This window comes from Glycine max, chromosome 5 (genome assembly GCF_000004515.6).
Source record: "Glycine max cultivar Williams 82 chromosome 5, Glycine_max_v4.0, whole genome shotgun sequence".
Taxonomy (NCBI): Eukaryota; Viridiplantae; Streptophyta; class Magnoliopsida; order Fabales; family Fabaceae; genus Glycine; species Glycine max.
Window position 1 is genome coordinate 37,859,655 of NC_038241.2, and position 23,383 is coordinate 37,883,037.

The 23,383-nt window shown below is 34.8% G+C and overlaps 4 protein-coding genes across 6 annotated transcripts; all 4 read left to right on the plus strand.

Moving 5' to 3' along the window:
• On the plus strand, window positions 1-7,511 carry LOC100791841 (tRNA uridine 5-carboxymethylaminomethyl modification enzyme MnmG). The gene is made up of 10 exons (XM_006580280.4): window positions 1-925; window positions 1,384-1,714; window positions 2,179-2,358; window positions 2,459-2,539; window positions 2,797-3,015; window positions 3,175-3,317; window positions 3,440-3,606; window positions 4,309-4,526; window positions 4,676-4,768; window positions 7,175-7,511. The coding sequence occupies exons 1-10, from the start codon at window positions 381-383 to the stop codon at window positions 7,373-7,375; spliced, it is 2,178 nt and encodes a 725-aa protein (XP_006580343.1). The 5' UTR covers window positions 1-380; the 3' UTR covers window positions 7,376-7,511.
• Window positions 7,512-7,902: 391 nt separating this feature from the next.
• Window positions 7,903-18,665, plus strand: LOC100781188 (protein CHROMATIN REMODELING 24). The gene is made up of 22 exons (XM_006580815.4): window positions 7,903-7,947; window positions 8,746-9,036; window positions 10,042-10,590; window positions 10,676-10,806; window positions 10,913-10,967; window positions 11,293-11,421; window positions 12,005-12,112; window positions 12,262-12,317; window positions 12,391-12,481; window positions 12,777-12,914; window positions 13,004-13,081; window positions 14,696-14,902; window positions 14,980-15,051; window positions 15,331-15,411; window positions 15,498-15,616; window positions 16,181-16,292; window positions 16,503-16,571; window positions 16,669-16,763; window positions 17,128-17,256; window positions 17,878-17,940; window positions 18,031-18,163; window positions 18,486-18,665. Exons 1-22 carry the CDS (start codon window positions 7,903-7,905, stop codon window positions 18,522-18,524), a joined length of 2,790 nt encoding a protein of 929 aa, XP_006580878.2. The 3' UTR covers window positions 18,525-18,665.
• LOC106798745 (uncharacterized) lies at window positions 13,196-14,585 on the plus strand. Its single transcript, XM_014775790.3, has one exon. It carries the CDS (start codon window positions 13,748-13,750, stop codon window positions 14,330-14,332), a length of 585 nt encoding a protein of 194 aa, XP_014631276.1. The 5' UTR covers window positions 13,196-13,747; the 3' UTR covers window positions 14,333-14,585.
• Window positions 18,666-19,681: 1,016 nt separating the features above from the next.
• Window positions 19,682-23,272, plus strand: LOC100781734 (F-box protein At5g39450). 3 transcript variants are annotated; one of them, XM_006580282.4, is made up of 3 exons: window positions 19,682-20,024; window positions 20,140-22,034; window positions 22,928-23,272. In XM_006580282.4, exons 2-3 carry the CDS (start codon window positions 20,173-20,175, stop codon window positions 22,929-22,931), a joined length of 1,866 nt encoding a protein of 621 aa, XP_006580345.1. In that variant the 5' UTR covers window positions 19,682-20,024; window positions 20,140-20,172; the 3' UTR covers window positions 22,932-23,272. The 3 variants fall into 3 exon arrangements, with proteins under 3 accessions (XP_006580345.1, XP_006580344.1, XP_003524312.1); XM_006580281.4 differs by having other exon boundaries at window positions 19,683-20,024; window positions 20,093-22,034; XM_003524264.5 differs by having other exon boundaries at window positions 19,684-22,034.
• Window positions 23,273-23,383: the final 111 nt, after the last annotated feature.

The following is a 23,383-nucleotide window of genomic DNA, read 5'->3' on the forward strand; positions in this document are numbered from 1 at the left end:
ACACACCTCTGCTACACTGGCGGGATGTGAAAAAATGTACAATGGAATCAGGATTTCATTGCATAATGTTTTTTGCATCTTTACTAGTGCAACAAAATCATAATTTCATTGTGCATTATGGGAAAGGATGTTTTTGGAATTTTAAATGTTGATAGGGGCCAATAGCAAATGATTGGGGCCAATAGCAACCCTAAGCTAAGTTCAGAGGTTGGGCCAGGCCAGCCAGTTCACTTGGCACAACATAATTATTGGATATATTGCTATGGCAGAGAAGACAGACACAAGGAAGCTGCAAAACACTGAATGAGGATGAGGATGAGAATCAAACGCCATTGAAACAACACCTTTTACTCAGACAGAGCCGTTAACCAAATGCCACAATGGCAACGGCGCCGTTAACTCTCCATCTCTGTTGCCTTGGCCGAAGCTTATGCAAAACGCTCTTTCTTACTCCCTCCCCCGCCGCTCTTGGGAGCTCTCCTCACGTCACTTTCCGAGGCAAGTTCCGCCGCCGAATCTCTTTGTCCCGGCGCTTCTCCGCCGGCTCCACCTCCCGAGAAGTGGAATATGAATTGGGCTTTGGAGGAGGAGTGGATGAGAAGTATGATGTGATTGTAGTTGGAGGAGGGCACGCAGGGTGCGAAGCCGCTCTTGCCTCTGCACGTTTGGGAGCAAGGACTCTTCTTCTTACTCTCAACATTGACCGAATTGCGTGGCAGCCTTGCAATCCAGCTGTTGGTGGGCCCGCAAAGTCCCAACTTGTTCATGAAGTGGATGCACTTGGTGGTCAAATAGGGAAGATTGCTGATAGATGTTACTTACAGAAGCGTGTACTCAATGTCTCAAGAGGTCCTGCAGTTCGTGCATTACGTGCTCAGACCGATAAAAGGGACTATGCCATTCAAATGAAAAGTGTAGTAGAAAGGCAAGTTCATATCCACACATAATATTTTTCCTTTTCTTATTTGCATTATCTATTTTTCCTATACTTAAGCACCTCCATCGCACGCGACAACCAAATGATTATTTTGTAGTAATATTATTTCTCGTAGTCTTGCCAATTCTCATAATTTTAAGAGCAATGTCAAAAACACCACAATTATAGGCCCGAGAGATATTTTAGATTGGTTCTATACTGGTACTAGCCCAAGCCCCCAAATAAAGGACTAATAACCTAATATCTTAACATATAAGAGATAACCTTTTAATTTAAAAGTTTGTAACAAGTAATAATGCTGGTGGGGGAGGGTAGCAATTTGAACTCCAGGTCCCTGATCTCTGCAAATCTATTTTGGTCCTATGTGATCTTTTTTCACATGTTATATGCATTTGTCATGTTTGTTACTTCCCATCATGTTTTTTTTGCAACTTTATTTTTTGCAGCACTCCAAACCTTTCTATTCGAGAGGCTATGGTCACAGATATTTTACTAGGGAAGAATGATAACGTGGAAGGTGTTTGTACATTCTTTGGAATGAAATTCTATGCTCCGTCTGTTATTCTCACCACAGGGACTTTTATGAGTGGTAAAATTTGGGTCGGTAGAACTTCTATGCCTGCAGGAAGAGCTGGCGAGTCTGCTTCACTTGGATTAACAGAAAACTTACAACGACTTGGTTTTGAAACTGATCGGTTGAAAACTGGAACCCCTGCCCGAGTGGACATTCGCACTGTAAATTTCTCAGGATTAGAACCACAGCATGGAGATGAAGAGGTTTGTCCATCTAAACCTATAAGTAGGTTCATTAGATTCAATTTTGGTTCAAATCAGGCTTTTGGTTTGTAGTTTGCAAATGGTTGTCTGGACTCATTCCAAGTGTCACTTCTGATTATGTTAGTAATCTTGATACAACTTAAAGGCCTTAGTAGTTTGCTACTTGGAGAATTATGTCTACCAGCCATCAGTTGGGCCAGGTCCAAGATGTTTTTTATGTTAATTCTCTGATTGGCTTGGTCGATAATAATATTTAGCATAGATAGCTATGCAATACTTTTAGTCCTGATAGTTCAAACAATTTACGACATCATAAATAAAAATAGAATTTTACTTTTCCCTCCAGTGCTGAATGATAATGATAATGCTGAGTTGCTAACTGCTTGTAAGTTGTAATCTGTAATTAAAAGCATTTACTCTAACAAAAAGATAGTGTTTCCCTAGTGTATCTTCATAATTGGCAGGTTGGCTGGTTTAGTTTTGATCCTGAGGTCCATATTGAAAGAGAGCAGATGTGCTGCTACCTAACTCGTACTACAAGTACAACTCATCAGATAATACGAGAGAACTTACATGAGACTCCCACTTATGGGGGATGGGTTGAAGCCAAAGGACCTAGATACTGTCCTTCAATAGAAGATAAGGTGTGTTTCAAAAAAGCTACCTTGGTTTTGAAACATCAGATCAACTATATTGGAATCGTTTTTATTATTTTCTGATGTGATATATTGTTCACTTTTTTAGATTGTAAGATTCCAAGATAAAGAGTCTCATCAAATATTTCTTGAACCTGAGGGTCGAAGTGTGCCTGAGCTCTATGTGCAGGTGAGTTATATATACTTATATATTCTTTATCCCCCCTTTTCTGTAATCTGAATGAAACTTGACATTTCTTTTGCAAGCCAAGGGGGAGGGGGTTGGGTTTGTGGGTGTTTGAATACAATGATTTGATGAAGATTCATAAAATAAATTAACAATCTGATACATTTGTTTCAGAAAGTTAGTAGTGAGCTGAACCATAAAATTCCCCTTACAAAAGAAAAAGATTGGAATGCATATGGTTAACGCATTCTATCTTACAGGGGTTCTCAACAGGTTTGCCAGAGAGACTACAATTACCTTTGCTGAGAACTTTACCTGGGCTTGAGAACTGTTCAATGTTAAGGCCTGCATATGCTGTGGAATATGATTATTTACCTGCTCATCAATGCGGTAGGTCTCTAATGACAAAGAAAATACAAGGATTGTTCTTCTCCGGTCAGATAAATGGAACTACAGGCTATGAAGAAGCTGCAGCACAGGTATTATTTTAAAGTTCATCTGTACTATTAATTCTAATACTTTGTTGTTTTTTTGGTGTTGTGACTTGTGAGTTGTATCATGGGTAGTTGACTCCTCATGGCTATTTGGGCTTCCTGCTAATCTAGCAAGCTTTCTTCCCCTGTTTACTATTCCTTTAGGGTATCATTTCTGGTATCAATGCTGCTAGACATGCAGACAGTAAGCCAGTTATTGTTCTTGAGAGGGAGAGCAGTTATATAGGAACATTAATTGATGATCTAGTAACTAAGGACCTGCGAGAGCCTTACCGCATGTTAACCAGGTAAGCTAACCAAGATAACAGCATTTCTGCTTTCTGCTCATAGATGCATATATGCTGCTTCATCCTGACACTCCTTTTTCCTTTATTGATATTTAAATTGAAATTTGTCTTCCTCATGTTAGCCGCTCAGAGCATCGGTTACTTTTGAGATCTGACAATGCTGATAGCCGTCTCACACCTTTAGGTCGTGAAATTGGGTTGATCGATGATAGGCGCTGGAAACTGTACCAGGATAAGCAAGCTCGGATTTCTGAGGAAAAGAAGCGATTGAAAAGTGTCAGGATTTCAGGTTTGTTTGTCTACTATGCTCGTGTAGCAACTTATTCTTGGGAGCTGTTTCTTTAAAAAGGACTGAAAGAAAGTTTATCCTTTTGGGGAAAACAGGATGGCAATAACTGCACATAATAACAAAGTATTTGATGCTTCTCAAGTCAAATAAAATTGTTGCCCTTGCTTTTGTTGTTAAATTCAATTATTATAAAATATTTTTAAACAATTGACATGAGGATGGTTGCCTGTAATATAAACTTATCCTCACTTCCCTCCACCCCCTTCGTTTTCCTTATAATCTTTAGCTCACTAAAGTAATACCCATGATAGAAATCATAGAATAATATAGTGGGTGTTGTAAAATTGGGAGCTTTGAATCTTCAGTCTTCTGCACTTTATATGGTCACAAAATGTTACATAAGGATTACAATGTAAACTACTGTTTAATATAGTCTGGTAGATAATTCACGCTAGTGTTAAATAAAATTATAAACTATTTGTGATTACTATTATCCATTCTCTTGGCAAAAATGTTTTTTTTTTCATATATATATATATATATATATATATATATATATATATATTGGAGTTCAGTATTATATTTATACTGATCTTCAAACGTTGTACTCTTCCCTTCAAATATATATTCTGCTGTAGATTATGTAGAAATTTTATTTGACTAATTATCAATTATTGCTACTCTCCTCAATTTTCTCATCAGGAGGGGATTTGGCTGCTGAAGTCACTAATCTTTCTCGTCAGCCAGTGAAGGACTTTTCAACATTAGAAAGTCTTCTTAAGAAACCACACATACAATATGAAATTCTTGACAAGCATGGTTTCGGCGACAAAAGCTTATCAAGAATGGAGAAAGAATGTGTCGAGATTGATATAAAGTATGAAGGTTTCATCTTGCGTCAGCAAAGCCAACTTCAACAGGTATTTGTTACACTTGTCAATGAGGAAAAGTGAATGTTTTTTTGCTGTGTCAACATCACAACCCTAAATCATTTTAATTTTTACACATTTTAGAATTTCAGCTTGGTATTTAACTTGAAATCTCATTGTTGTGATGGATTTACCTATAGGTGGTTGCTCAACAACATAGACCACTTCCTGAAGACTTAGATTACTATGCAATGACAACATTGTCTCTTGAAGCTCGCGAAAAACTTTCCAAGGTTTGTAAGTTATAAGTTTATTAAATAGATATTTGGTTAACATCCGTAAAATAAGAATTTATAAATTTTAATGGTTCAAAATACTTCAAATATTATAATAAATGAGTCCTTAAATAAATAAACAACTTCATTCTCAAATATAGACATATATAAAGTTTAATTAATAATGAACTAAGTCTTTAATTCTCTTTCATTTCAAAAGTTTTTTTCTCGAACTTTGAAAACAACACTTTTAACCAAATAATAATCCTAGTGAATAAATCAAGTTCTAAAAGAGTTTGTAAATAGTGTTATTCTTAATCAGCGTGGTAACCAAAAAAATCCAATCATGGTATTCGCATAATGAAATTAAAAATAATGTATACATACTTATAAAACAATCACAAATTATTCACACAACAAAAAAAATACTTTCAGTAAATAAACACCAACATTTCGCTATATTTAATTCTTGAACAAATGAATATCATATACACAACTCAATGATTCTTATAATCACTAGGTTCAATTTTTTGGTTCTTAGAATTGGTGTGGATTTCAAATTCTTCAAAAAATCAATGAGTTTATATTCATGTAATGGTGTTTCACTATCTTCCCTATCATAGATGACCTATCATAGATGAAGGTATTCAGAATTTCTTTTCCATCTAGATAGAGGTAAATCAATTACTAACATAAACCAATATTATATACATGAAATAGCAACACCTATTATAATGCCTATATACAAACAATTCCATCCAACTAGAAATTACACTTAGTACATGTGAGCAATCACGAGTTGTTCAATTAATTTCACTAACCACAAACTCTTCTTTATCCAAGACCCAAAAATCATATCTATCAAAAACATACCATAGAGGATTTAAAAAAAGGTTTTTTTACTGCCTCTTGAAGCATAATAATTCATGTATTATTTGTTTATTATTCATGTTCTCTATTTAGTGGATTAACAAGATTTTCTTTATTTTTTTTCTTCTCAATCTTTGTTTATGAGACATACATATTTTTTTAATTAAATTATTTAAATGAAATTTAATATATCATAATACAAACATTTTAAATATATATATATATATATATATATATATTATCATTAATTATTTTAATTCAAAAAAATTTTGATACTAATAATTTTTATATTAAAACTTATAATAATTATATTAAAATTTTAAGATGGTACACTACATTCGTCACAAGTTCAATGTACAAATTTAGAAATAATGGGCAAAAGATAATGAGATATTACGGGAATAAAATATTTGTGTGAATCAACTCTTATCAATCAAAATATTACTACTATGTTGAATTCATAAAATGACCCGTCTTCCACCAGAACAGAATCTATGCCAGAGTGACCAATAAGATTCAATAATATTGCACCGTCAAACTAAAGTTAGGGTGTTGCTAACATGTCCTGATGAGGATACTGATTAAGGAGTAACTTGTCTTTTGTTACATCAAAGAAAAGAAAATTTGGTACACTTTATTCAATTTTAATACTTATATATATATATATATATATATATATATATATAGAGGATTAAATTACACCAAGATAATTTTGATAAATTATTATATCATTTAATAATTTTTAATTGGATAATATTTTTTAAAATTTATTGTTGGATTGAAAACTCGTTTCACATAAATTATATATATAAAATTTCATATTAATCTAAAATTACTTGCTATCTTATTTGTATAGATTAAAATCGACATAATATAATTTTTTTTAAATATACTAAAATATGGATCATTTGATTACATATTTATTGGTATTCAATTTTAATTTTTAATCAGGTTTGACACAAACAATTTTGGTAATATGTAGATAGAATACAAATGTTAGATGAATAAAAATCACATTTTATATCAAGTTATTGAATGATGTAACAATTGTTTAAGTTATATTAGTGTAATTTGATCCTGTTAAAATATAGAGGTGTAACTTTAACAATTATTATGTCATTTTATAATATTTTTTTAAAACTCATAGTTGGATTGAAAGTTTCTTTCGCATAAATTATATATACAAAATTTTATATTAATCCAAAATCATTTGTTACCTCATTTATATAGACTAAAATCAATGTAATATAAACACTTCAAAATATATTAGAATATGGATCATTTGATTATTTTTTTGTTATTTAATTTTAATAAAATTTAACATAAATGATCTTAGTAATATATATAGATATAATTCAATGGTTGAATAAATAAAAATCACATTGTCTATTAAGTTATAAAAATAATATAATAATCCTCAAAATTACGGTAATTTGATTGTTCATCTACATATATATATATATATATATATATATATATATATATATATATATTTATATATATATATATATATATATAATGGTGTTATGAAATATGTTATTTCAATGATTTCAGGTTAGGCCTCAAACCATTGGTCAGGCAAGCAGAGTAGGGGGGGTGAGCCCCGCTGATATCACTGCTCTACTCATCGTGATCGAAGCCAGACGGAGGAAAGCTCAAGAACTAAGGAGGTACAAAATGATGAATGCCATTCGAGCAAATTCCCAAGATGAGGTGCCTGAAGTTTCTTTGACTGAGAAAGTCAGCTCTGGATGAAGCTTCCATGTCACTTTGATGCCCGACTATTCTATCAATTTTGGTATTTAGTGTGTCATATTATGTATACTAGAGAGTCGTCCGTACCATGCTCATACTAATATTTGAAATTTCATAAATATAAATTATTACTACATATACATACTTAAATAATTTTGTTTATTTAAATAATAATAATGTTTAAATATTGACAGAAAAAAATACATTAAATAAAATATGAATTTGAAATTAATCTCATCCATTTGTAGATCGTTAGTAACTGATTATTATAGTGAATGAGAGGTTGCATGGTGAACAAAAATGAATGAATTGATTGCATATATAAATAAGAGTAGTAAACATTTAAAAATCTCATGCGGGACATTGTTACTTTATAAAATAGTACTAATCTAAAGAGTGATAAATTTATATGAATATGCTTTAGTGAGAGTGATGTAATACAATTGTACATGCGTCAAGGTCTTTCCCGTAGACTTGTTAATGGTCATTGCAAATGAAGTCGTGGTTTGAATGGTCATGGAGAATCAATGCCTACACTCAACAGAAATGCCTTGTGGGAGTTTTTGATCATTGTAATTAATTGTTTTATTTGAATAAATTAAATTGTAAAAGTTTAATTTTAATCTTTTATATTTTTAAATTACATTTATTAATTATTTACTTATTTTTTGCTTGAAATATTAATCTTATGTTAACATTAATCTTATTTTTTTAACTAACATAATTAAAATATCTAACTCTTCAATAAAATTTTGAAATATCTTCTCTTTGATTCAAGTATGAAAGTTATCCTTGATAAAAAAAAACTAACTACACTTAAAGATTTTTTTTCATCTATATGAATATACTTTAGTGGGAGTGATGTAATAAATGATCCAATGTCTGTCCGTAGACTTGTTAATGACAATTTTTTTAGAGTAAATAATCAATTTCGTAAAAAAAAAAAACATTATCAATTTATTCCTTGAAAATAATAAAATAATAAAAAAAATTTCAAAAAACAATTTATCCCTCGTTTAAGTTCAAAATTCAAAATACGTTAACGTAAATATTTCCAAGAGAACTAAAATGATAATAAAAACCTTCACTCATTTTATTACTTTGAAAATTAAATCAACAAATAGACAATCTTATTAATTATTTATTTATTATTCATTTTAAATATTAATCTTATGTTAACATTTAAATTTTAAAATAATTAATTTAAAATAATTTATTATAATGATGACTAAAATGGATAAAGAGGAAGATAAAGAGGAAATCCCGAATATTTGATCATCATTATTTCTACACACAAATGCCTGTGTCTGATCCTAGTTCTGGGCGAATGTTCATATGGATCATAGCTGGTCTTTTGTTCATCTCTGTAGCCGCAGGAGGGGCTTCCTGAATCAGAAACATCATCATCTTTGGATACCCGAGATTGGGGTACCGTGGGATTGCTTTGCCTACCATGGCTGTTTTGGTTGCTCACTTTCCTATACAGAATCTTCTCAAGGATTTTTGGATGTAGAGTTAGTGTTGGTGGAGGAAATTGGGTTCCTACTGCAAATGCAGACGTGGAGGTTGCAGTTGCATCTCATGCAAAAGGTGACAATCTGTTAAATAGGGCATCATCTGTTGCTTCACACGAAAGTGAAATGACATTTGCAAAATCTATGGCAACATGATTTTCATGTTCTTAGTCTTGATGGCCTTTACCTTTTCATGTAGCATTTTGTTCATGTTCTCTTTTGGGTTGCCATATGATATACATCTATCATGTTCATGATGGCTCTACCACCCGAAATGCTTGATCTGAAACAATCTCTAATCCTCACCATGCATGCATCTGCACCTCATGAGAATATATAGGCAATGTTGGAATACGCGATCGAGGGATGCATGCATGTCCTATACATGGATGCAGGCGCTACTTCGAAGACACTGCGAAAAAACAAAAAATGAATGTAGGCAACCCACCACCATCCCAAACATGCCATAAAGAGTAGCTTTAAAGCTACCAGCATACCATGATTTTTTCAACGTGGTTCAGTGTATTTTCAACACATGCAAATATTTAATATATAATTTTTACCTATTAAAAGAATTATAATTAAAACTTATTAACCAAAGATTGAGATTTACACAAACTTACAAATTTTAACAAACATAAACTAATAATAAAAATATTCAAAAGAGGCAGATTGAGAGTGCACCATTAACATTAAACAGCAAGAGCATGTGTCCTTACTCCTTAAGCTTGAAATTCAAATATCATAACCAAGCGGGAAGGTGAGGAGTCGCAGCGAATAAAAGCTTCATGTTTTGTTTGTAAGAAACCGAAGAGCCTCAACGACAGTCACTTTGGTAACCTCACTCTTTAGTCTTTACTATTACTACATTTTTCTCTAATCCGCCCGAAAACAACAACGCCAAAACATCCCCCACTTTTCCGCCATCACCGACTTCGATTCTCCATTCAGTATTACAACTCATTCTCTCAATTTTTTTACTCCTCACTCTTATTCTCCCTTTTCACAATCCATTCTTCTTCTTCTTCTTATTAGAGTTAAACTCGGACGAGAAACAGCAACAACAAGCTCCATCCGATGATGTTCCCCAATTTTCGCTTAACTTTACTCCTAGTAAGTGTTATATATTCTCTGCTTCACTTCAATCTGCAGTCAGCACCGTCGTTAAAACCTGCCTCACTCGATTATTACTATTATCATCAGGGCAAAAAGTACAGGGGCGGCATCGCCTCTGCAAGGTTGTGCATGAAGATGCAGGCAGAAGTGTGGCGGTTGACGAGTCCAAGTTTGGTGAACTCTAAGTTTGAGCTGCTGTCGGTAGAGAGGAAGCCGAGGCCGAAGCATGTTGAGGGTCTGGCTGGAGGGAAAAAAAGTTGTGATGATGATGGTTCAGAGTTTGGGAGTGCAGGTTCTTCGTTTTCTCCACAACAGGAGAGCTTGTCAGAGGGTACTAAAAATGGTGATGGGGATGGTATTGAGTATGATGCAGATGATTCTGTTCAAGAGTTGGATCATTTTGAACCTGAGAATGATGGTTCTATAACTTTGACTGGCCCCAGATCGACTTATAAGTTGCAGGCTAGAATTGCGAATATGTTGTATCCGCATCAGCGGGAGGGGTTGAAGTGGCTCTGGTCTTTGCATTGTCTGGGAAAAGGTGGAATCTTGGGGGATGACATGGGTTTGGGGAAAACAATGCAGGTAGGGAAATAAATGAATAGAACCTTGAGAAATTGTATTTTGCAATAGCTGGTACATGATTGCCAATGCTGGGTGGTTCTTGCAGATGTGTGGCTTTCTAGCTGGACTGTTTCATTCTCGTTTAATTAGAAGAGCATTGATTGTAGCACCCAAAACCTTATTGCCCCATTGGATCAAAGAGTTGTCAGCTGTGGGTCTATCCGAGAAGACAAGAGAGTGAGGCTGCCGGACTTTATTCATCTGAGTGGTTTATCTATAACATGCAAAGTTTAAAATTTTCTGCTTTAAGAACAGCAACAGTCAATTTGTCCTTTTTCTGCAGATATTTTGGAACCTCTACAAAACTCAGAGAATATGAACTTCAGTACATACTTCAGGTTCTAGATGTTTCTTGCTTTCTTTAATTTTTGAATTAAATTGGAATTACCTTAAAGTTAAATTCAAGCTCATGCTTCATGACTGTCAGGATAAAGAAATATCTTAATGTTTTTATATGTAACTCAAAACTGAGCTTAGGAACTAGAAGGGAAACTATTTTGTGGTGGTTCTGGCTGCCTCAATTTATTTTGAAAAATACTCCTTTAAATTTGGTCCTTTAGTTGACGTTTAATTGATTGCTGGAGAATTGATGGTATTTGGATGTTTCTGAGTTCTTTGTTTCTGTCAATCAATCCTCAACTCTATTCTCATGTCTCCTTCTAGGACAAAGGAGTTCTTCTCACAACATATGATATTGTCCGCAACAATTCTAAGTCCTTACAGGGGAATAATTATTTTGATGATGAGGATAATGAAGAAGGTGTAACATGGGACTACATGATACTTGATGAGGTAAGGATCAGTTTGTTTTATTTAAAACCTATTTAATATTGGGTACTTGGTGTGTCTACTACTTGCACTCCATTTACCTTTTCCTTAGTAGTTTTTGGATCTTGTATTTCTCAGACGATCAATGAAGCAAATTACTTCAGAAAAGTGTATACACTTGGTTGAAGAGAAATGCTAGCCACACACTCTCTTATATGTTGAAATTTCTTGGAAATCATTATGTCAGAAACAACAAATGTATACATATGTTGTACTTGTACAAGGCTGCATGATGTGCTGTATTGTTTATAATATCTAGACATACAGAAAACTATGTCATTAATAACGGGGTCCAAAAATTCAGTGTGAAATTTGACTTGTGTAGTATTATTTGCTATGCTTATGTAATAAGATTACCTTATAAATTTCTTTCTGCATATTTAACAAGTAGGAATAGTTATGGGACTGCTTAAGAGTATCTGATGATGTTGTTCACTCAGTAGTGTGCTGAAATTTCAATTATATAACAATGAGTTTAAACACTTATATTAAATATATTGTAAAAGGCTTTAATTTTTTCTTGTTTTCAAAATGTTCTTAACTTTAGGGACACCTTATAAAGAACCCTAGCACACAAAGGGCTAAAAGTTTGCTTGAAATACCAAGTGCTCATTGCATTATCATTAGCGGCACACCTTTGCAAAATAATCTGAAGGTATTTTTGATGTAAACTGTCTTGTTTATAATCATCAATTAATGTTTTTTTAACATGGTGTTTCTGCTTTGCTTTTTTTTTTAATAATAATTGAAATTTAGATTATTGTACCTTGTTTAATGGTTTTCATTCTTAAAACTTCCTAACAGGAGTTGTGGGCATTGTTCAATTTCTGTTGCCCAGAGTTGCTTGGTGACCACGAATGGTAATAATAATTTTCAGGCTACATTCTTAATTTAGTTAAGGTTATCATTACTTAAAAGATTATTATCTCTCAGGTTCAAAGAAAGATTTGAAAATCCCATACTTCGTGGAAATGACAAACATGCTTCTTACAGGGAGAAGCGTGTTGGTTCATCTGTAGCAAAGGTAAGGATTTTTTGTGTTCCAAAATCTAGTTTGTGTGACTTGGCCTTTGGCATTGGAAGGCTAAGAGCATTGGTTTTGATCTTGAGCTCACATAATAATGCATACAATTAATTAAAGTATATGAATGTGATTAGATATGCTTTCTATTCTTCCACTTAAAGCCGTTCCTTGATTAAACATTATATAATGCATTTCGTTGTAATATGTACCTATGCAGTGATCTCTCTATTCTGATCATCAATTAATAGCAAATTTCGCTTTGACTTAAGTGTTATAACTGCTCCTTTTTCACTAGGAACTAAGAGATTGTATTCATCCTTACTTTTTGAGACGTTTGAAGAGTGAGATTTTCAATCAAGATGATGAGAAAACAACTACAAAACTTTCTCAGAAACAGGAGATCATTGTGTGGCTCCGACTGACCAGCGTTCAGGTTAAATATGCAATTCTTTGTTGTTTTTCATTTTATTTTATGAGGTTACTTTTAATCTGATAACTTTGTTTTATTTCTATTTCATGTAGCGGCATCTTTATGAAGCATTTTTGAATAGTAAGATTGTTCTCTCAGCAATTGATGGCTCACCACTGGCTGCCATTACGGTAATTTTTGCCATGTTATTTATGCTACAGTCTTTCTGTTTTGCTTGTGGGGCCCTTGTTCCCTTGACAGCAACTATATATGTGGATGGATTGTGCACTTCCAATATCAGAACATATCAAAGCAAGTTCTCCCTTAGTCTCTCTCTCCCTCTTCTTCTATGGAGGTTCCTAGCCCTCGAAGATAGGTTGTTCTCGTTCCCGTGCTTGGTTCGTAACATTTGGTACTTTCATTGAGAGCTCATGGCCGCCTTCCATGGCTGCCATACCCATTTCCACACACCTTCGTTGCCGCACACCCCTCATCCCTTTGTACATCCAGCTCAATCCCTTGGGATTGATTTTGAGAGTACCCCCAAACGTTTGCTAAGCATGTTCGATCCCGAGGGAACCCTTCCTTCATTGCAGCAACCACCAAACGAAGCTTGCATGGCTGCCACTCGCCATACAGAGCTTCCATGGCTACCACTCGCCGTACCGAGCTCCCACCTTCCACTACCACCACCCACACTACTCGTCGCCAAACGAAGCTTCAATGGCTGTCGAGGACCTCCTTGAGGCCGTCTTGGCCAAACTTGATGCCGCTACACGCCGCCTCGACTCCCCACTGGACGCCCTTCTCCTTCAACTGCCTCAACGACCCGGCCACCACTACCCTCCGCAGTCTCCATGCTCCGCACCCATACAACCAAGTCCGGCACCATCCCCACCTCTGTCGCGGACTCCGCTGCCGCCTCCGCCATTTCCGGCGCCACCACCGCTGACTCCGCCACCGCCTCCGCTGCTGACTCCGCCACCGCCTCCGCCACCTCCACCGTTGCCTCCGCCGCTCAAGCCAACACCACCACCCCCTGCACTCAGGCCGAACCACGCCGCACCCTTACCAGTTCCATTTTCCATGCCGGTTCTTCACCTTGCCGCCCACAGCAAGCACCAAGTGACCCACGCGTTGTCCTCCATCTTCAACCAGCTTGGCCACACCCGTGCCGTGGCTTCCCTCAACAACATCTCACGTATTGTTGTTCATTATGGTCTGAGGCGGCTCTGCATGACAAGCTTTTGGAACATAGAGACATGGCACTGTTGGAGAAGAGCATTGCGCCCTACGGACCGACCCTGGCAGCACGCGAGCGCCAACCAGCTGCTTTTGCATTAGGGACGGTGGCTGACCCAAAGGACCCTCACCGGTACAGACCTTGGGATCTTGGAGGACCTCGGCAGACTGGAAACACCTTGAGGACAAGGTGTTTTTGAAGGGCATGAGAATGTTACGAATAACAGAGACCCCATGCAGCTGGCATAGTACGTGAAGGTAGTGCACAACACTAGCATCCTGCTTTCTAGAAGATATGTAGGTAGTAGAATAAGGGAATATGATTGTTAGGATATTCCATTTTGTTATCTTTTCTGTTTTGCTTGTGGGGCCTTGTTCCCTTGACAGCAACTATATATGTGGATGGATTGTGCGCTTCCAATATCAGAAAATATCAAAGCAAGTTCTCCCTTAGTCTCTCTCTCTCCTTCTTCTATGGAGGTTCCTAGCCCTCGAAGCTAGGTTGTTCTCGTTCCCGTGCTTGGTTCGTATGCCTTCATCTTTTGAAAATCTTTACATATCAGATTTTGAAGAAAATATGTGATCATCCACATCTGTTGACAAAGCGGGCTGCTGAGGGTGTGTTGGAAGGGATAGACTCAATGCTAAAGCCAGAAGAGGCTAATGTTGCAGAAAAATTGGCAATGCACATAGCAGATGTTGCAGGCAAAGATAAGTTTAAAGACAAGCAAGATGTGTCATGCAAAATTTCCTTCATTATGTCATTATTGGTAAGTGCCGATCATGGAGTTTATATACTGGTTTTTACTTCTTTGCATAATATCACAGTTCATATTCTATGCTGTAGGATAATTTGATCCCAGAAGGGCATTGTGTGCTTATATTTTCTCAGACTCGCAAGATGCTTAATCTTATTGAGGTTGGTTCAGAAACTATTTCTTAATGTTTTTCAATTATTTTGTATGTGAACCATGGAATAGTCAAACATTTGCTCAACTGTTCCATGATGTCAGTGCATTGTCGTAACTGGAATGGAAATGCATAGAAAGTAATTTTATAAACTTTTAAAAGTTTTAATGATTGCTAGGTATTTGTAGGAATGTTTAAAGTTTTCCTCTTAATTCCTTGCCTCATCATTTTCTTGTCGTATGCTTTTCTATGAAAGTTGATTTAAGGATTTTCTACTGCTTGATTATAGGAATGCCTAGTATCTGAAGGTTATGATTTTTTACGAATTGATGGCACAACAAAAGCCAGTGACAGACTAAAGATTGTTAATGTAAGTGCTTTGCACAGTTAACTTAGTAGCCTTTGCAATTCTCTGAATGCTTTTCTGTCTTATGACACCTGCTGTTCTGATTTCAGGATTTTCAAGAAGGTTTTGGAGCTCCTATATTTCTCTTGACATCTCAGGTTGGTGGTTTAGGACTAACACTTACAAGAGCAGATCGTGTGATTGTAGTTGATCCTTCTTGGAACCCAAGGTACATCTTGAAGTATTCGTTTCCCTTGACTATATACATCGTTAACTGTCAAGGTGCTGAATTGTTGCTAAAACATTTCTTTTTTACCATTTTTCTAGTTTTACTAGTCTTATTATGTTTGACAAGATTGTTTTGAAACAGTGTAATGTAAAATGATGAAAGTAGATCTTTTATTTAATCTTTTTTTAAGTGAGATTTGCGAATATTGTTCATTGTTCTTGAATGGTAATTTATAAATTATGTCATTTTGTTCCTCAGGAGAGTGAAAGTGGATATAAATCTAAATACTATAAGTATAACTTACTTCCTCTCTTTAGATCTTCTGTTGCTGTTCTTTTTATGTCCTATGATATGATAATTCTGTTTCTTGTTTTACATTTGATCTTTTGTATATTAGTCATATGATTGAGATTAAGCTATTATGCATCTGGCCCTAGATTAAGTTAGTGTTGATTGCCCAAATCTATTGTGTTTCTTTCTTATAATTTGCAATTTGAGTCATTCATTGAGGGAGGTATCTGCTTATGTTTACTTGTTAAGCACTACAATTTTTTGTTCTACCAGTACGGATAATCAAAGTGTTGACCGGGCATATCGAATTGGTCAAAAGAAAGATGTTCTGGTATATAGACTGATGACATGCGGAACTGTTGAAGAAAAGATCTACAGGAAGCAGGTAATTTTTTCCTTTTCCATTGGTTTTGTACATACATACACCAATGCAACGTACACACACACAAATATGCAGAAACGCGTAACTAAGTGCATATGTACGTATGTGTGGTGTGGGTATGTATGTTATAGTTTTGATAGAACTACAAGGGCAAAAAATATGCGCTTTAGACATTGATTGGCTTTTTTAACACTCAAATTGCATGTTTTATAGGTATACAAGGGAGGATTATTCAAAATTGCTACTGAACATAAAGAACAAATTCGGTACTTTAGCCAGCAGGTACAAGTTTGGTGTGGGATGTATTATTGATTGAGAAATACGCTTACATCTTCAAAAAAGTTGTGATTTGGTGTAATCTTCCATTCATCTTTTGCAGGATCTCAGGGGGCTTTTTAGCCTTCCAAAAGAAGGATTTGATGTATCTGTTACCCAAAGGCAATTGAATGAGGAGCACGATCGTCAACATACAGTGTAATGAGTCTAAACTTTGAAATTGTGTTTTGGTGTAATTTACTTTTTTAACCTTAACTCGTGCTTTAGCTTTTCTTACTTAGGGTGATCTACATCGGTTCTTTGTACTATCTTGTTCAGTTTACTTAAATTAATATAACGGTGATATACATTGAAATTTTAAGAATGTGACGTAATATAGTGTATATAGGAACTGCTTTTCTTTTTCGGAAAAATATTTTTTTTATATATTTAAATAAAACTTTACGGATTCTGGTAAAAAGTAATTATTTCATTAAAATAAGTTTGAGGCAAACAAACATTAACTCATAAATTGAACTCAATATGCTGATTTTATCTGAAGGAGTATTTGTATTTTGTGCAGTGATGACTCTTTCAAAGCACATATAAAGTTTTTGAAAAGTCAGGGCATAGCTGGAGTTAGTCACCACAGTTTACTCTTTTCCAAGGCAGAGCCAGTTCGAGCTGATCATGAGGATGATGAAGTTACAAGGTAATAATGCTTTCTGGTCATACTTTAGGTGATAGGTCGGTTCACTGGCCTGCCCGTATGCATTTTATTTATAATTTTCACTTGTAATTTTATTTAACATGTTTTTTTTTTTCACTCTAAAATAATTAGAAAATATTACAAATTAATTTTTAAACCTTTTGTGGGTTAATGGGTTAGTCCTTGTGCTCATGGGTTACATGGATCAACTCGTATATGCCTAAATTCAAAAAGAAACTTATTTTTAGGCTCAGGTCCGTAATTTTATGGCCATTTACGGGTCAATCTCGTGGATCAAAGCCATTACCTCTGTTTAGTTGCATGCCCATATTGTTAATTATTAATAATTTGTAAATTATTGCCATTTTTGTTTCCTTTGTGTTATTGTTGTTTTATCCCAAATATATTGCTGAATTTTTCCTGAAGCGTTTGATGTCTCTAACTGAAAGCTGAACTATTGAATTTTTTTAAATATGAAAAAGCTCCATACAGTTTGTTGTTTGGGATGTGCTTCACTAGTTTATGAGAAATATGCTGAAATTTGAAATATTCTTATTGTTTGGAAGTTTTTAATTAACTAATTACTATTTAATTATATGTTTACCATTTATACAATGGTTGCAGGAATCATAGGGTGAAATATGTTGGAACTTCGAGATCATCTTCAAATGAGCATGTTGCTTATGGGTATGATGCTCATTTCAATACTTTTTAGAAATTAAAGGATGCTTTTGGTTCTGATTGATGTTTTTTCTCCATTTTTTTGCTTTAAACCAGCCCGGAGTTTGCATTTAATCCTAAGGATGTTGGGTTAAGCAAAAAAGGTTCTTCTCCTAGCAGTGCTGGTAAATTGACCGAGTCAGAAATCAAGGATAAAATTAAGAGTATCTCTCAAACACTCTCAAATATGGTATGCTTTTCTCTTAAATGGTATCTGAATATTATTCTTTGTGATTATAAATAATAACCCTATCCGGTTCGAATAAGAATGTCTTACATAGGATACTTGTGGTTTATAAAAAAAAAAAATCATTCTTTGTCACGCTATACTAATTTAATTCCTCCTTCTATACCACTACGTTTTATGCCGTCCAATGTCTGGCAGATATGGAGTGGGAAATGGAATATTAAGTCAAGAACCAACCATAGAAATAGAATAGTGGTGTCGCATTCCTCATACTGAAATCAATATATAGTGAACTGATTTAAGTATATCCGTTTAACCTTTTCAGGCCTGGGCTTCTAAATTCCTGGCAAGGGCGAGAAACTAAAGAAACGGCTTGCGGAGTTGAACTGAAGAGGGAAGAAAGAAATGTGGTTGATTTGGATGAATTTCAACGGGTGTTCAATGTATAGATAGATTATCCATAGAAAATATAAAATTATCAGAAATATTGTCCCCGTAGGTTTGCTCAAAGGAACCTAATTGTTGATGCTTCCAATTTGAAAGTGTTACTCTTACCAATACCGCGAAGCTTATTTCGTAAGGTGACTGCGAATGAGTAAGATTTTGATCGAAGAAAACAGTGGAATGTACTCAAATATAACATCTATTGACGTATGTGTTAAATGAATTACAAACATTAAGTAATTTTAAAAAAATAGATTTCAAAATAAATATGTATAATTTTAAACATTTTTAACTAACTTTGCTCAATTTAATTGTGGTTTTTAAATATTTTGTATGTATAATTTTTATTTTTTATAAATTTAAAATGACTGACAGCAACAAAAGATTACATGCAATGAATAATTAATGGATTTAAATATGTTTTTAATCATTTAAATTTGAATAATTATTTTTTTTAATCTCTTATTTTTTTTCAAAAAATTACTTTTAGTCCTTTGTTCATGGTTTTATAATTTGTGGTGATTTTATTGGCTAACATTTATTTTTTAATTTACTTTAAAAAATAATTTTTGTCAATTTTAAATCATGAAAGTATTTGACTTGTATTGTTTGGTAATTTCTTAGATATTTTTGTGATTTTAAAGAAGAAAAATAAAACATAAATGTGGATTTGTGATGATTTTCTACTTTTGGTGGTTTTAAATGGTAATGAATTATTTTTAAAAAATTAAATTAAAAAATATTTCTAATGGTAAACAGGACAAAAGTAATTTTTTGTATTTTAAAGACTAATAAAAACATATTTTTTAAGAAAAAATTATTTAAATTTAAAGGAGTAAAAATATATTTAAGATTAATTAATATGAATTTTTTTAAAATTGATTCTTATAGCTTAAAAAGAATTTGAGAATCCAACGAGTAATAGTTCAATTGAGAACATATATTAAATTTATAAAAAAAAAACATAGGTTCAATTTTCATAGAATATACTCTTGCGAAATAATGAGCAGCCTTAAGTATTATTAAATATGACTCGCCAACAGTTAATCCAAGATTTATAAATAAGAATATAGAAAATATATCAGACAAGGGATATCAAACCAAAACCCATGGATAGAGTAAAGATTAAAAAAAGAAGTAAAAAACAAGATGTGATTAAATAATGTAAAAATAAGTATAAAAAGTAAGCAAAAAAAGGAGAGGAAAAAAAACTTGATATGTTCCTGTTCTGATGACACGACACAGAAAGTGAACAGATGGAAGCAGTTTGAGTTAAAGTGGGTTGAGTCGACTTACCTCTTCATTTTATCTTCGTTCGTGCTGTGCCTTCTCGCACGGAATTCTGCGTTTTCTTTTCCACCACAAACGCGTTTTACAATCAAGAGAATTTCGCACATCGTAACAACCCAATTCATTTAAGGTAGGTATGCGCCTCTGTCATTTAACATTTCTTAGACTTAGACTCAATAATTGAACATCACTTGGCAGATTCACCAATACCATTTATGTGTTCTGTGGGTTGCTCACACTTACAGTTCTAGTTCAATTCAATTCTTCACCATTCCATTATGTTGTCACCTGAACCCTGTGATCTGAGCTTTCTTCTGTGTCTACCCGATGATGTGTTTGGCTTGGTGTCACGGTTCCTCTTGCCCAGAGATGTTTGCAATCTCAGTCTATGCTGCAAGAGTCTCTATGCTCTTGGATCCTCTGAAAAAGTGTGGTTCACTCAGTGTGATATGGTGGGAGTGGTGCCCCAGAAAGACCTTGTTGAGTGGAGGGAGGGTGTCTCATCTTACAAGTCACTTTGCCGTTTCCTTCTGAGTGTTAAACCATTGCTTGGGATATGGGTTAATCAGAACCCTGAGCTTGGTAACCTTGTCTATGTCATGCCTGGTTTTGTTTCGGTTGTAGGCTGCCGGATAATTCCTCAGGAGCTTGGTCCATTGGGGATTCAAGATGGTCCTATCCAATGGTCATCTGTGTTTGAAGTTATTGGTGATTTTGATGGTTCGGCTACATTTTTTCTCCATGGAAGGGAAGAGGGAATGGACTATGTTTATCGTGGCTCTGTCAAGTATATAGATGAATCTTGCAACGTGCTGTTGCTTGAGGTTCAACCTAGGGAACAAGATAATGGTAGTAATTTGTTGCAGAGTAGGAGCTTGGATGACTCGGGTGGGACGATATCAGGAAAGGTTTGTAGGTCAAACAGTGAGCTTTCTAGGTTTCAAAAGATGGGTGGAAATGATGAGGCAATGGCTCCCTTCAGCAAGTTATCTTTTAGTGATAGAAGAAAGTTGCTTGAGGTCACTATCGGCCTACTTCGACAAGAGGTTTCTAGTGTAGCAGCCGGGCCATTGTTTCCTAGGTTGAGAGATGATTGTGACAACTTTCAGAAAGATTTGGTGCTCTTGAAGGAAAGAAGAGCAATCTTTTGTGAAATGAACAACCTTGGTAGTGGTCAGATTGACAATGAGGAAGTTTCTCAAGGGGCAGTTGGTCCAATGCAATTAGAGCTGGATGACATAAGAAAGAGTTGTTACTGGTGGAAGGATATCTCTGATCTTCTGAACAAGGAGGATGGTCACATACAATGCACCAAGAAAAAATGTCTTGGTGGATATCTCTGGGGTAGCTTTAAACAGATTGTTGGAAGATCTAGTTCAATTAATGAGAGTCATACAATTTTCAGGAAGCTTACTGCAAGACGTGAGATAAAGCATGCACGGCTTGAAGACTTTCTTAGATCAAGCGATGCAATAGGGCTATCATTAAAGGCCTCAACTGTAAAATTATCTTCTTATCGAGCATGGCCGAATATGCCTGATACTTGGTTTGCACTTTACAAGATGCCTTTGCGAGTTCCCTCAGCGGATCAAATTTATGTGGGTTTGTGGGGAGGAACTTTTGGTTGGCCTCCTGGAATACCTTCTGAAGACAAGCCTGGAAAGGCTCTATTCTTTCTTCTGCTCTCTTATGAGGAGTCTCAGGAACAAAAGCTTCTTATTGCAACAAAAATATTGGAAGGCACTCACTATGTCTTGCATCCTAATGGTTCAGCAATGTTTATAGTGGATGTCAATCAGCCTTCATCTGATCCCTTTCCCTGGGACACCAATAAAGACTCCTTCTCAGTGGATATCACACATTCTTTTACAGGAGAGGGTATTTCAAATGGTTATGGGTTCAGATACCCTGGATCAAAGCCCGGTACCCTCTTTGTATTTCAAAATGGCATCCTTGCCTTTGTTTGGAAGGACACTAGGGCTGTCTTGACTTTGCAGAGACTTGACCTGCAAGATATTTTGAAGAAAGGAGAAAGAGTACCTTCTCTGCCTCCCATCAACAATTTTTCATATTTGACCAAGTCCTACTCAAATGTATTTACAGGCTTTCCTGGTGCTTCCACTTGCTTGCCTTCACCAAGGTTTGACTTAACCCTGACATGTCAGCATCTTTTATATTTTAAAATTTCCACTCAATTATGGCATGTCCTCCTTGCTTGATGATTTGCAATAACTAAGATAGTGATGGAGATATTTATTGTGTTAGGTAGCTTAATAGATATCACACCTGTTTTTTATGATTACTCTCAACAATTTTAGTATAGCAACAATGTATTTGACTGTGAAGAAGTAGTTTGCACACAAGTTTTTGTTATGATGATGTAGGAACTGGTGACAAATAATTCCTATTAGGTTGGATTTGGGACATTTTGGTCTTGTTATTTGAAGGACTTACATAAAATCACTCTTGTTTTGTCTCTCCAATAAGTGTCAGTATCCAATTTGGCAACAGAAAAAAACTAGTTACAGAACCTTTTTTATGGTTAATATATTGAGAGTTAGTATGATTATGGAACTAAAGAGAAAACAAAGTTTATTCATGATTCTGTGTGGTCACTGCAATAGACATAAGCTTCTCCTTTTCTATAATTAGTGTCTGGTAAAGAAATGGAAATTCTTGTGATCCCCTAAAAAGTAAAAACAAATGAGTCTGTGCAGAAAAACTTGATAAACAGGATACTAAAAATTGGAAGAGATGGAAATATGTTTATATATCCAGAAAAACCAATGGACTGTTCTGTAAATTAGTGTTATGAAATATAGTGTAACCTTTATTTAGATATGATATGACTACTTAATACACTTTTTTTCTTTTTAAAATTCCCTGTTGCATTGCTTTTCTTTCTGAAATATATAATGGTAGTAGATTTGAATTGTATGTATTAATACCTATGGGAGATTGACATTAGTTGCTAGTTACTTGCCAAATGGGGAATTATAATTTATAAGCCTGGATTGATGTTTCTTTTGACAGGTAAAGACAATATTGGTATATTTTTGGGTTTGGCACTGCATGGATTTTGTGCCCTATTTCCTATTATAACAGTTTAACAAGAGGATCATAAACTTCTTGGCGGCTGTTGCTTATTGCTGGAGTTGCATTGCTGTAGGTTGTCACACAGAATTCACTTCTTGCTGTTGGTTTCATGTTACTGCCTTTTTAAGATCAAAGAAGGAGAGAGTCCGTGTCTTATATAAAGTAATATGAACTTTTTTTTTTGTAGTAAAGTAGTATTTGCTTCTCTGCTATAGTTGTATACGCACTTGCTTGTTACACAAATATTAGAAACTAATATACATAAAAGATCATCCTAATGAAGGTTTAATCTACATTTGATATCAATTGCATGATAGTTGCCCTAGTGCACCAGACAGGATACATATCATGAACTTAATAGCACATAACCAGACACTGTCGCATGTAGACACT

What these genes read in the sequence shown, in the direction of transcription:
- LOC100781188 (XM_006580815.4), top strand. Translation starts at nt 7,903, where the DNA reads ATGCCTACACTCAACAGAAATGCCTTGTGGGAGTTTTTGATCATT. An exon ending in TGACATTTGCAAAATCTATG is followed by an intron (nt 9,037 to 10,041) that starts GCAACATGATTT and finishes TTCAATCTGCAG; the next exon opens with TCAGCACCGTCGTTAAAACC. An exon ending in GATCCTTCTTGGAACCCAAG is followed by an intron (nt 15,617 to 16,180) that starts GTACATCTTGAA and finishes TTGTTCTACCAG; the next exon opens with TACGGATAATCAAAGTGTTG.
- LOC100791841 (XM_006580280.4), top strand. Translation starts at nt 381, where the DNA reads ATGGCAACGGCGCCGTTAACTCTCCATCTCTGTTGCCTTGGCCGAAGC. An exon ending in GAAAAGTGTCAGGATTTCAG is followed by an intron (nt 3,607 to 4,308) that starts GTTTGTTTGTCT and finishes TTTTCTCATCAG; the next exon opens with GAGGGGATTTGGCTGCTGAA. An exon ending in CTCGCGAAAAACTTTCCAAG is followed by an intron (nt 4,769 to 7,174) that starts GTTTGTAAGTTA and finishes CAATGATTTCAG; the next exon opens with GTTAGGCCTCAAACCATTGG.
- LOC100781734 (XM_006580282.4), top strand. Translation starts at nt 20,173, where the DNA reads ATGTTGTCACCTGAACCCTGTGATCTGAGCTTTCTTCTGTGTCTACCC.
- LOC106798745 (XM_014775790.3), top strand. Translation starts at nt 13,748, where the DNA reads ATGCTCCGCACCCATACAACCAAGTCCGGCACCATCCCCACCTCTGTC.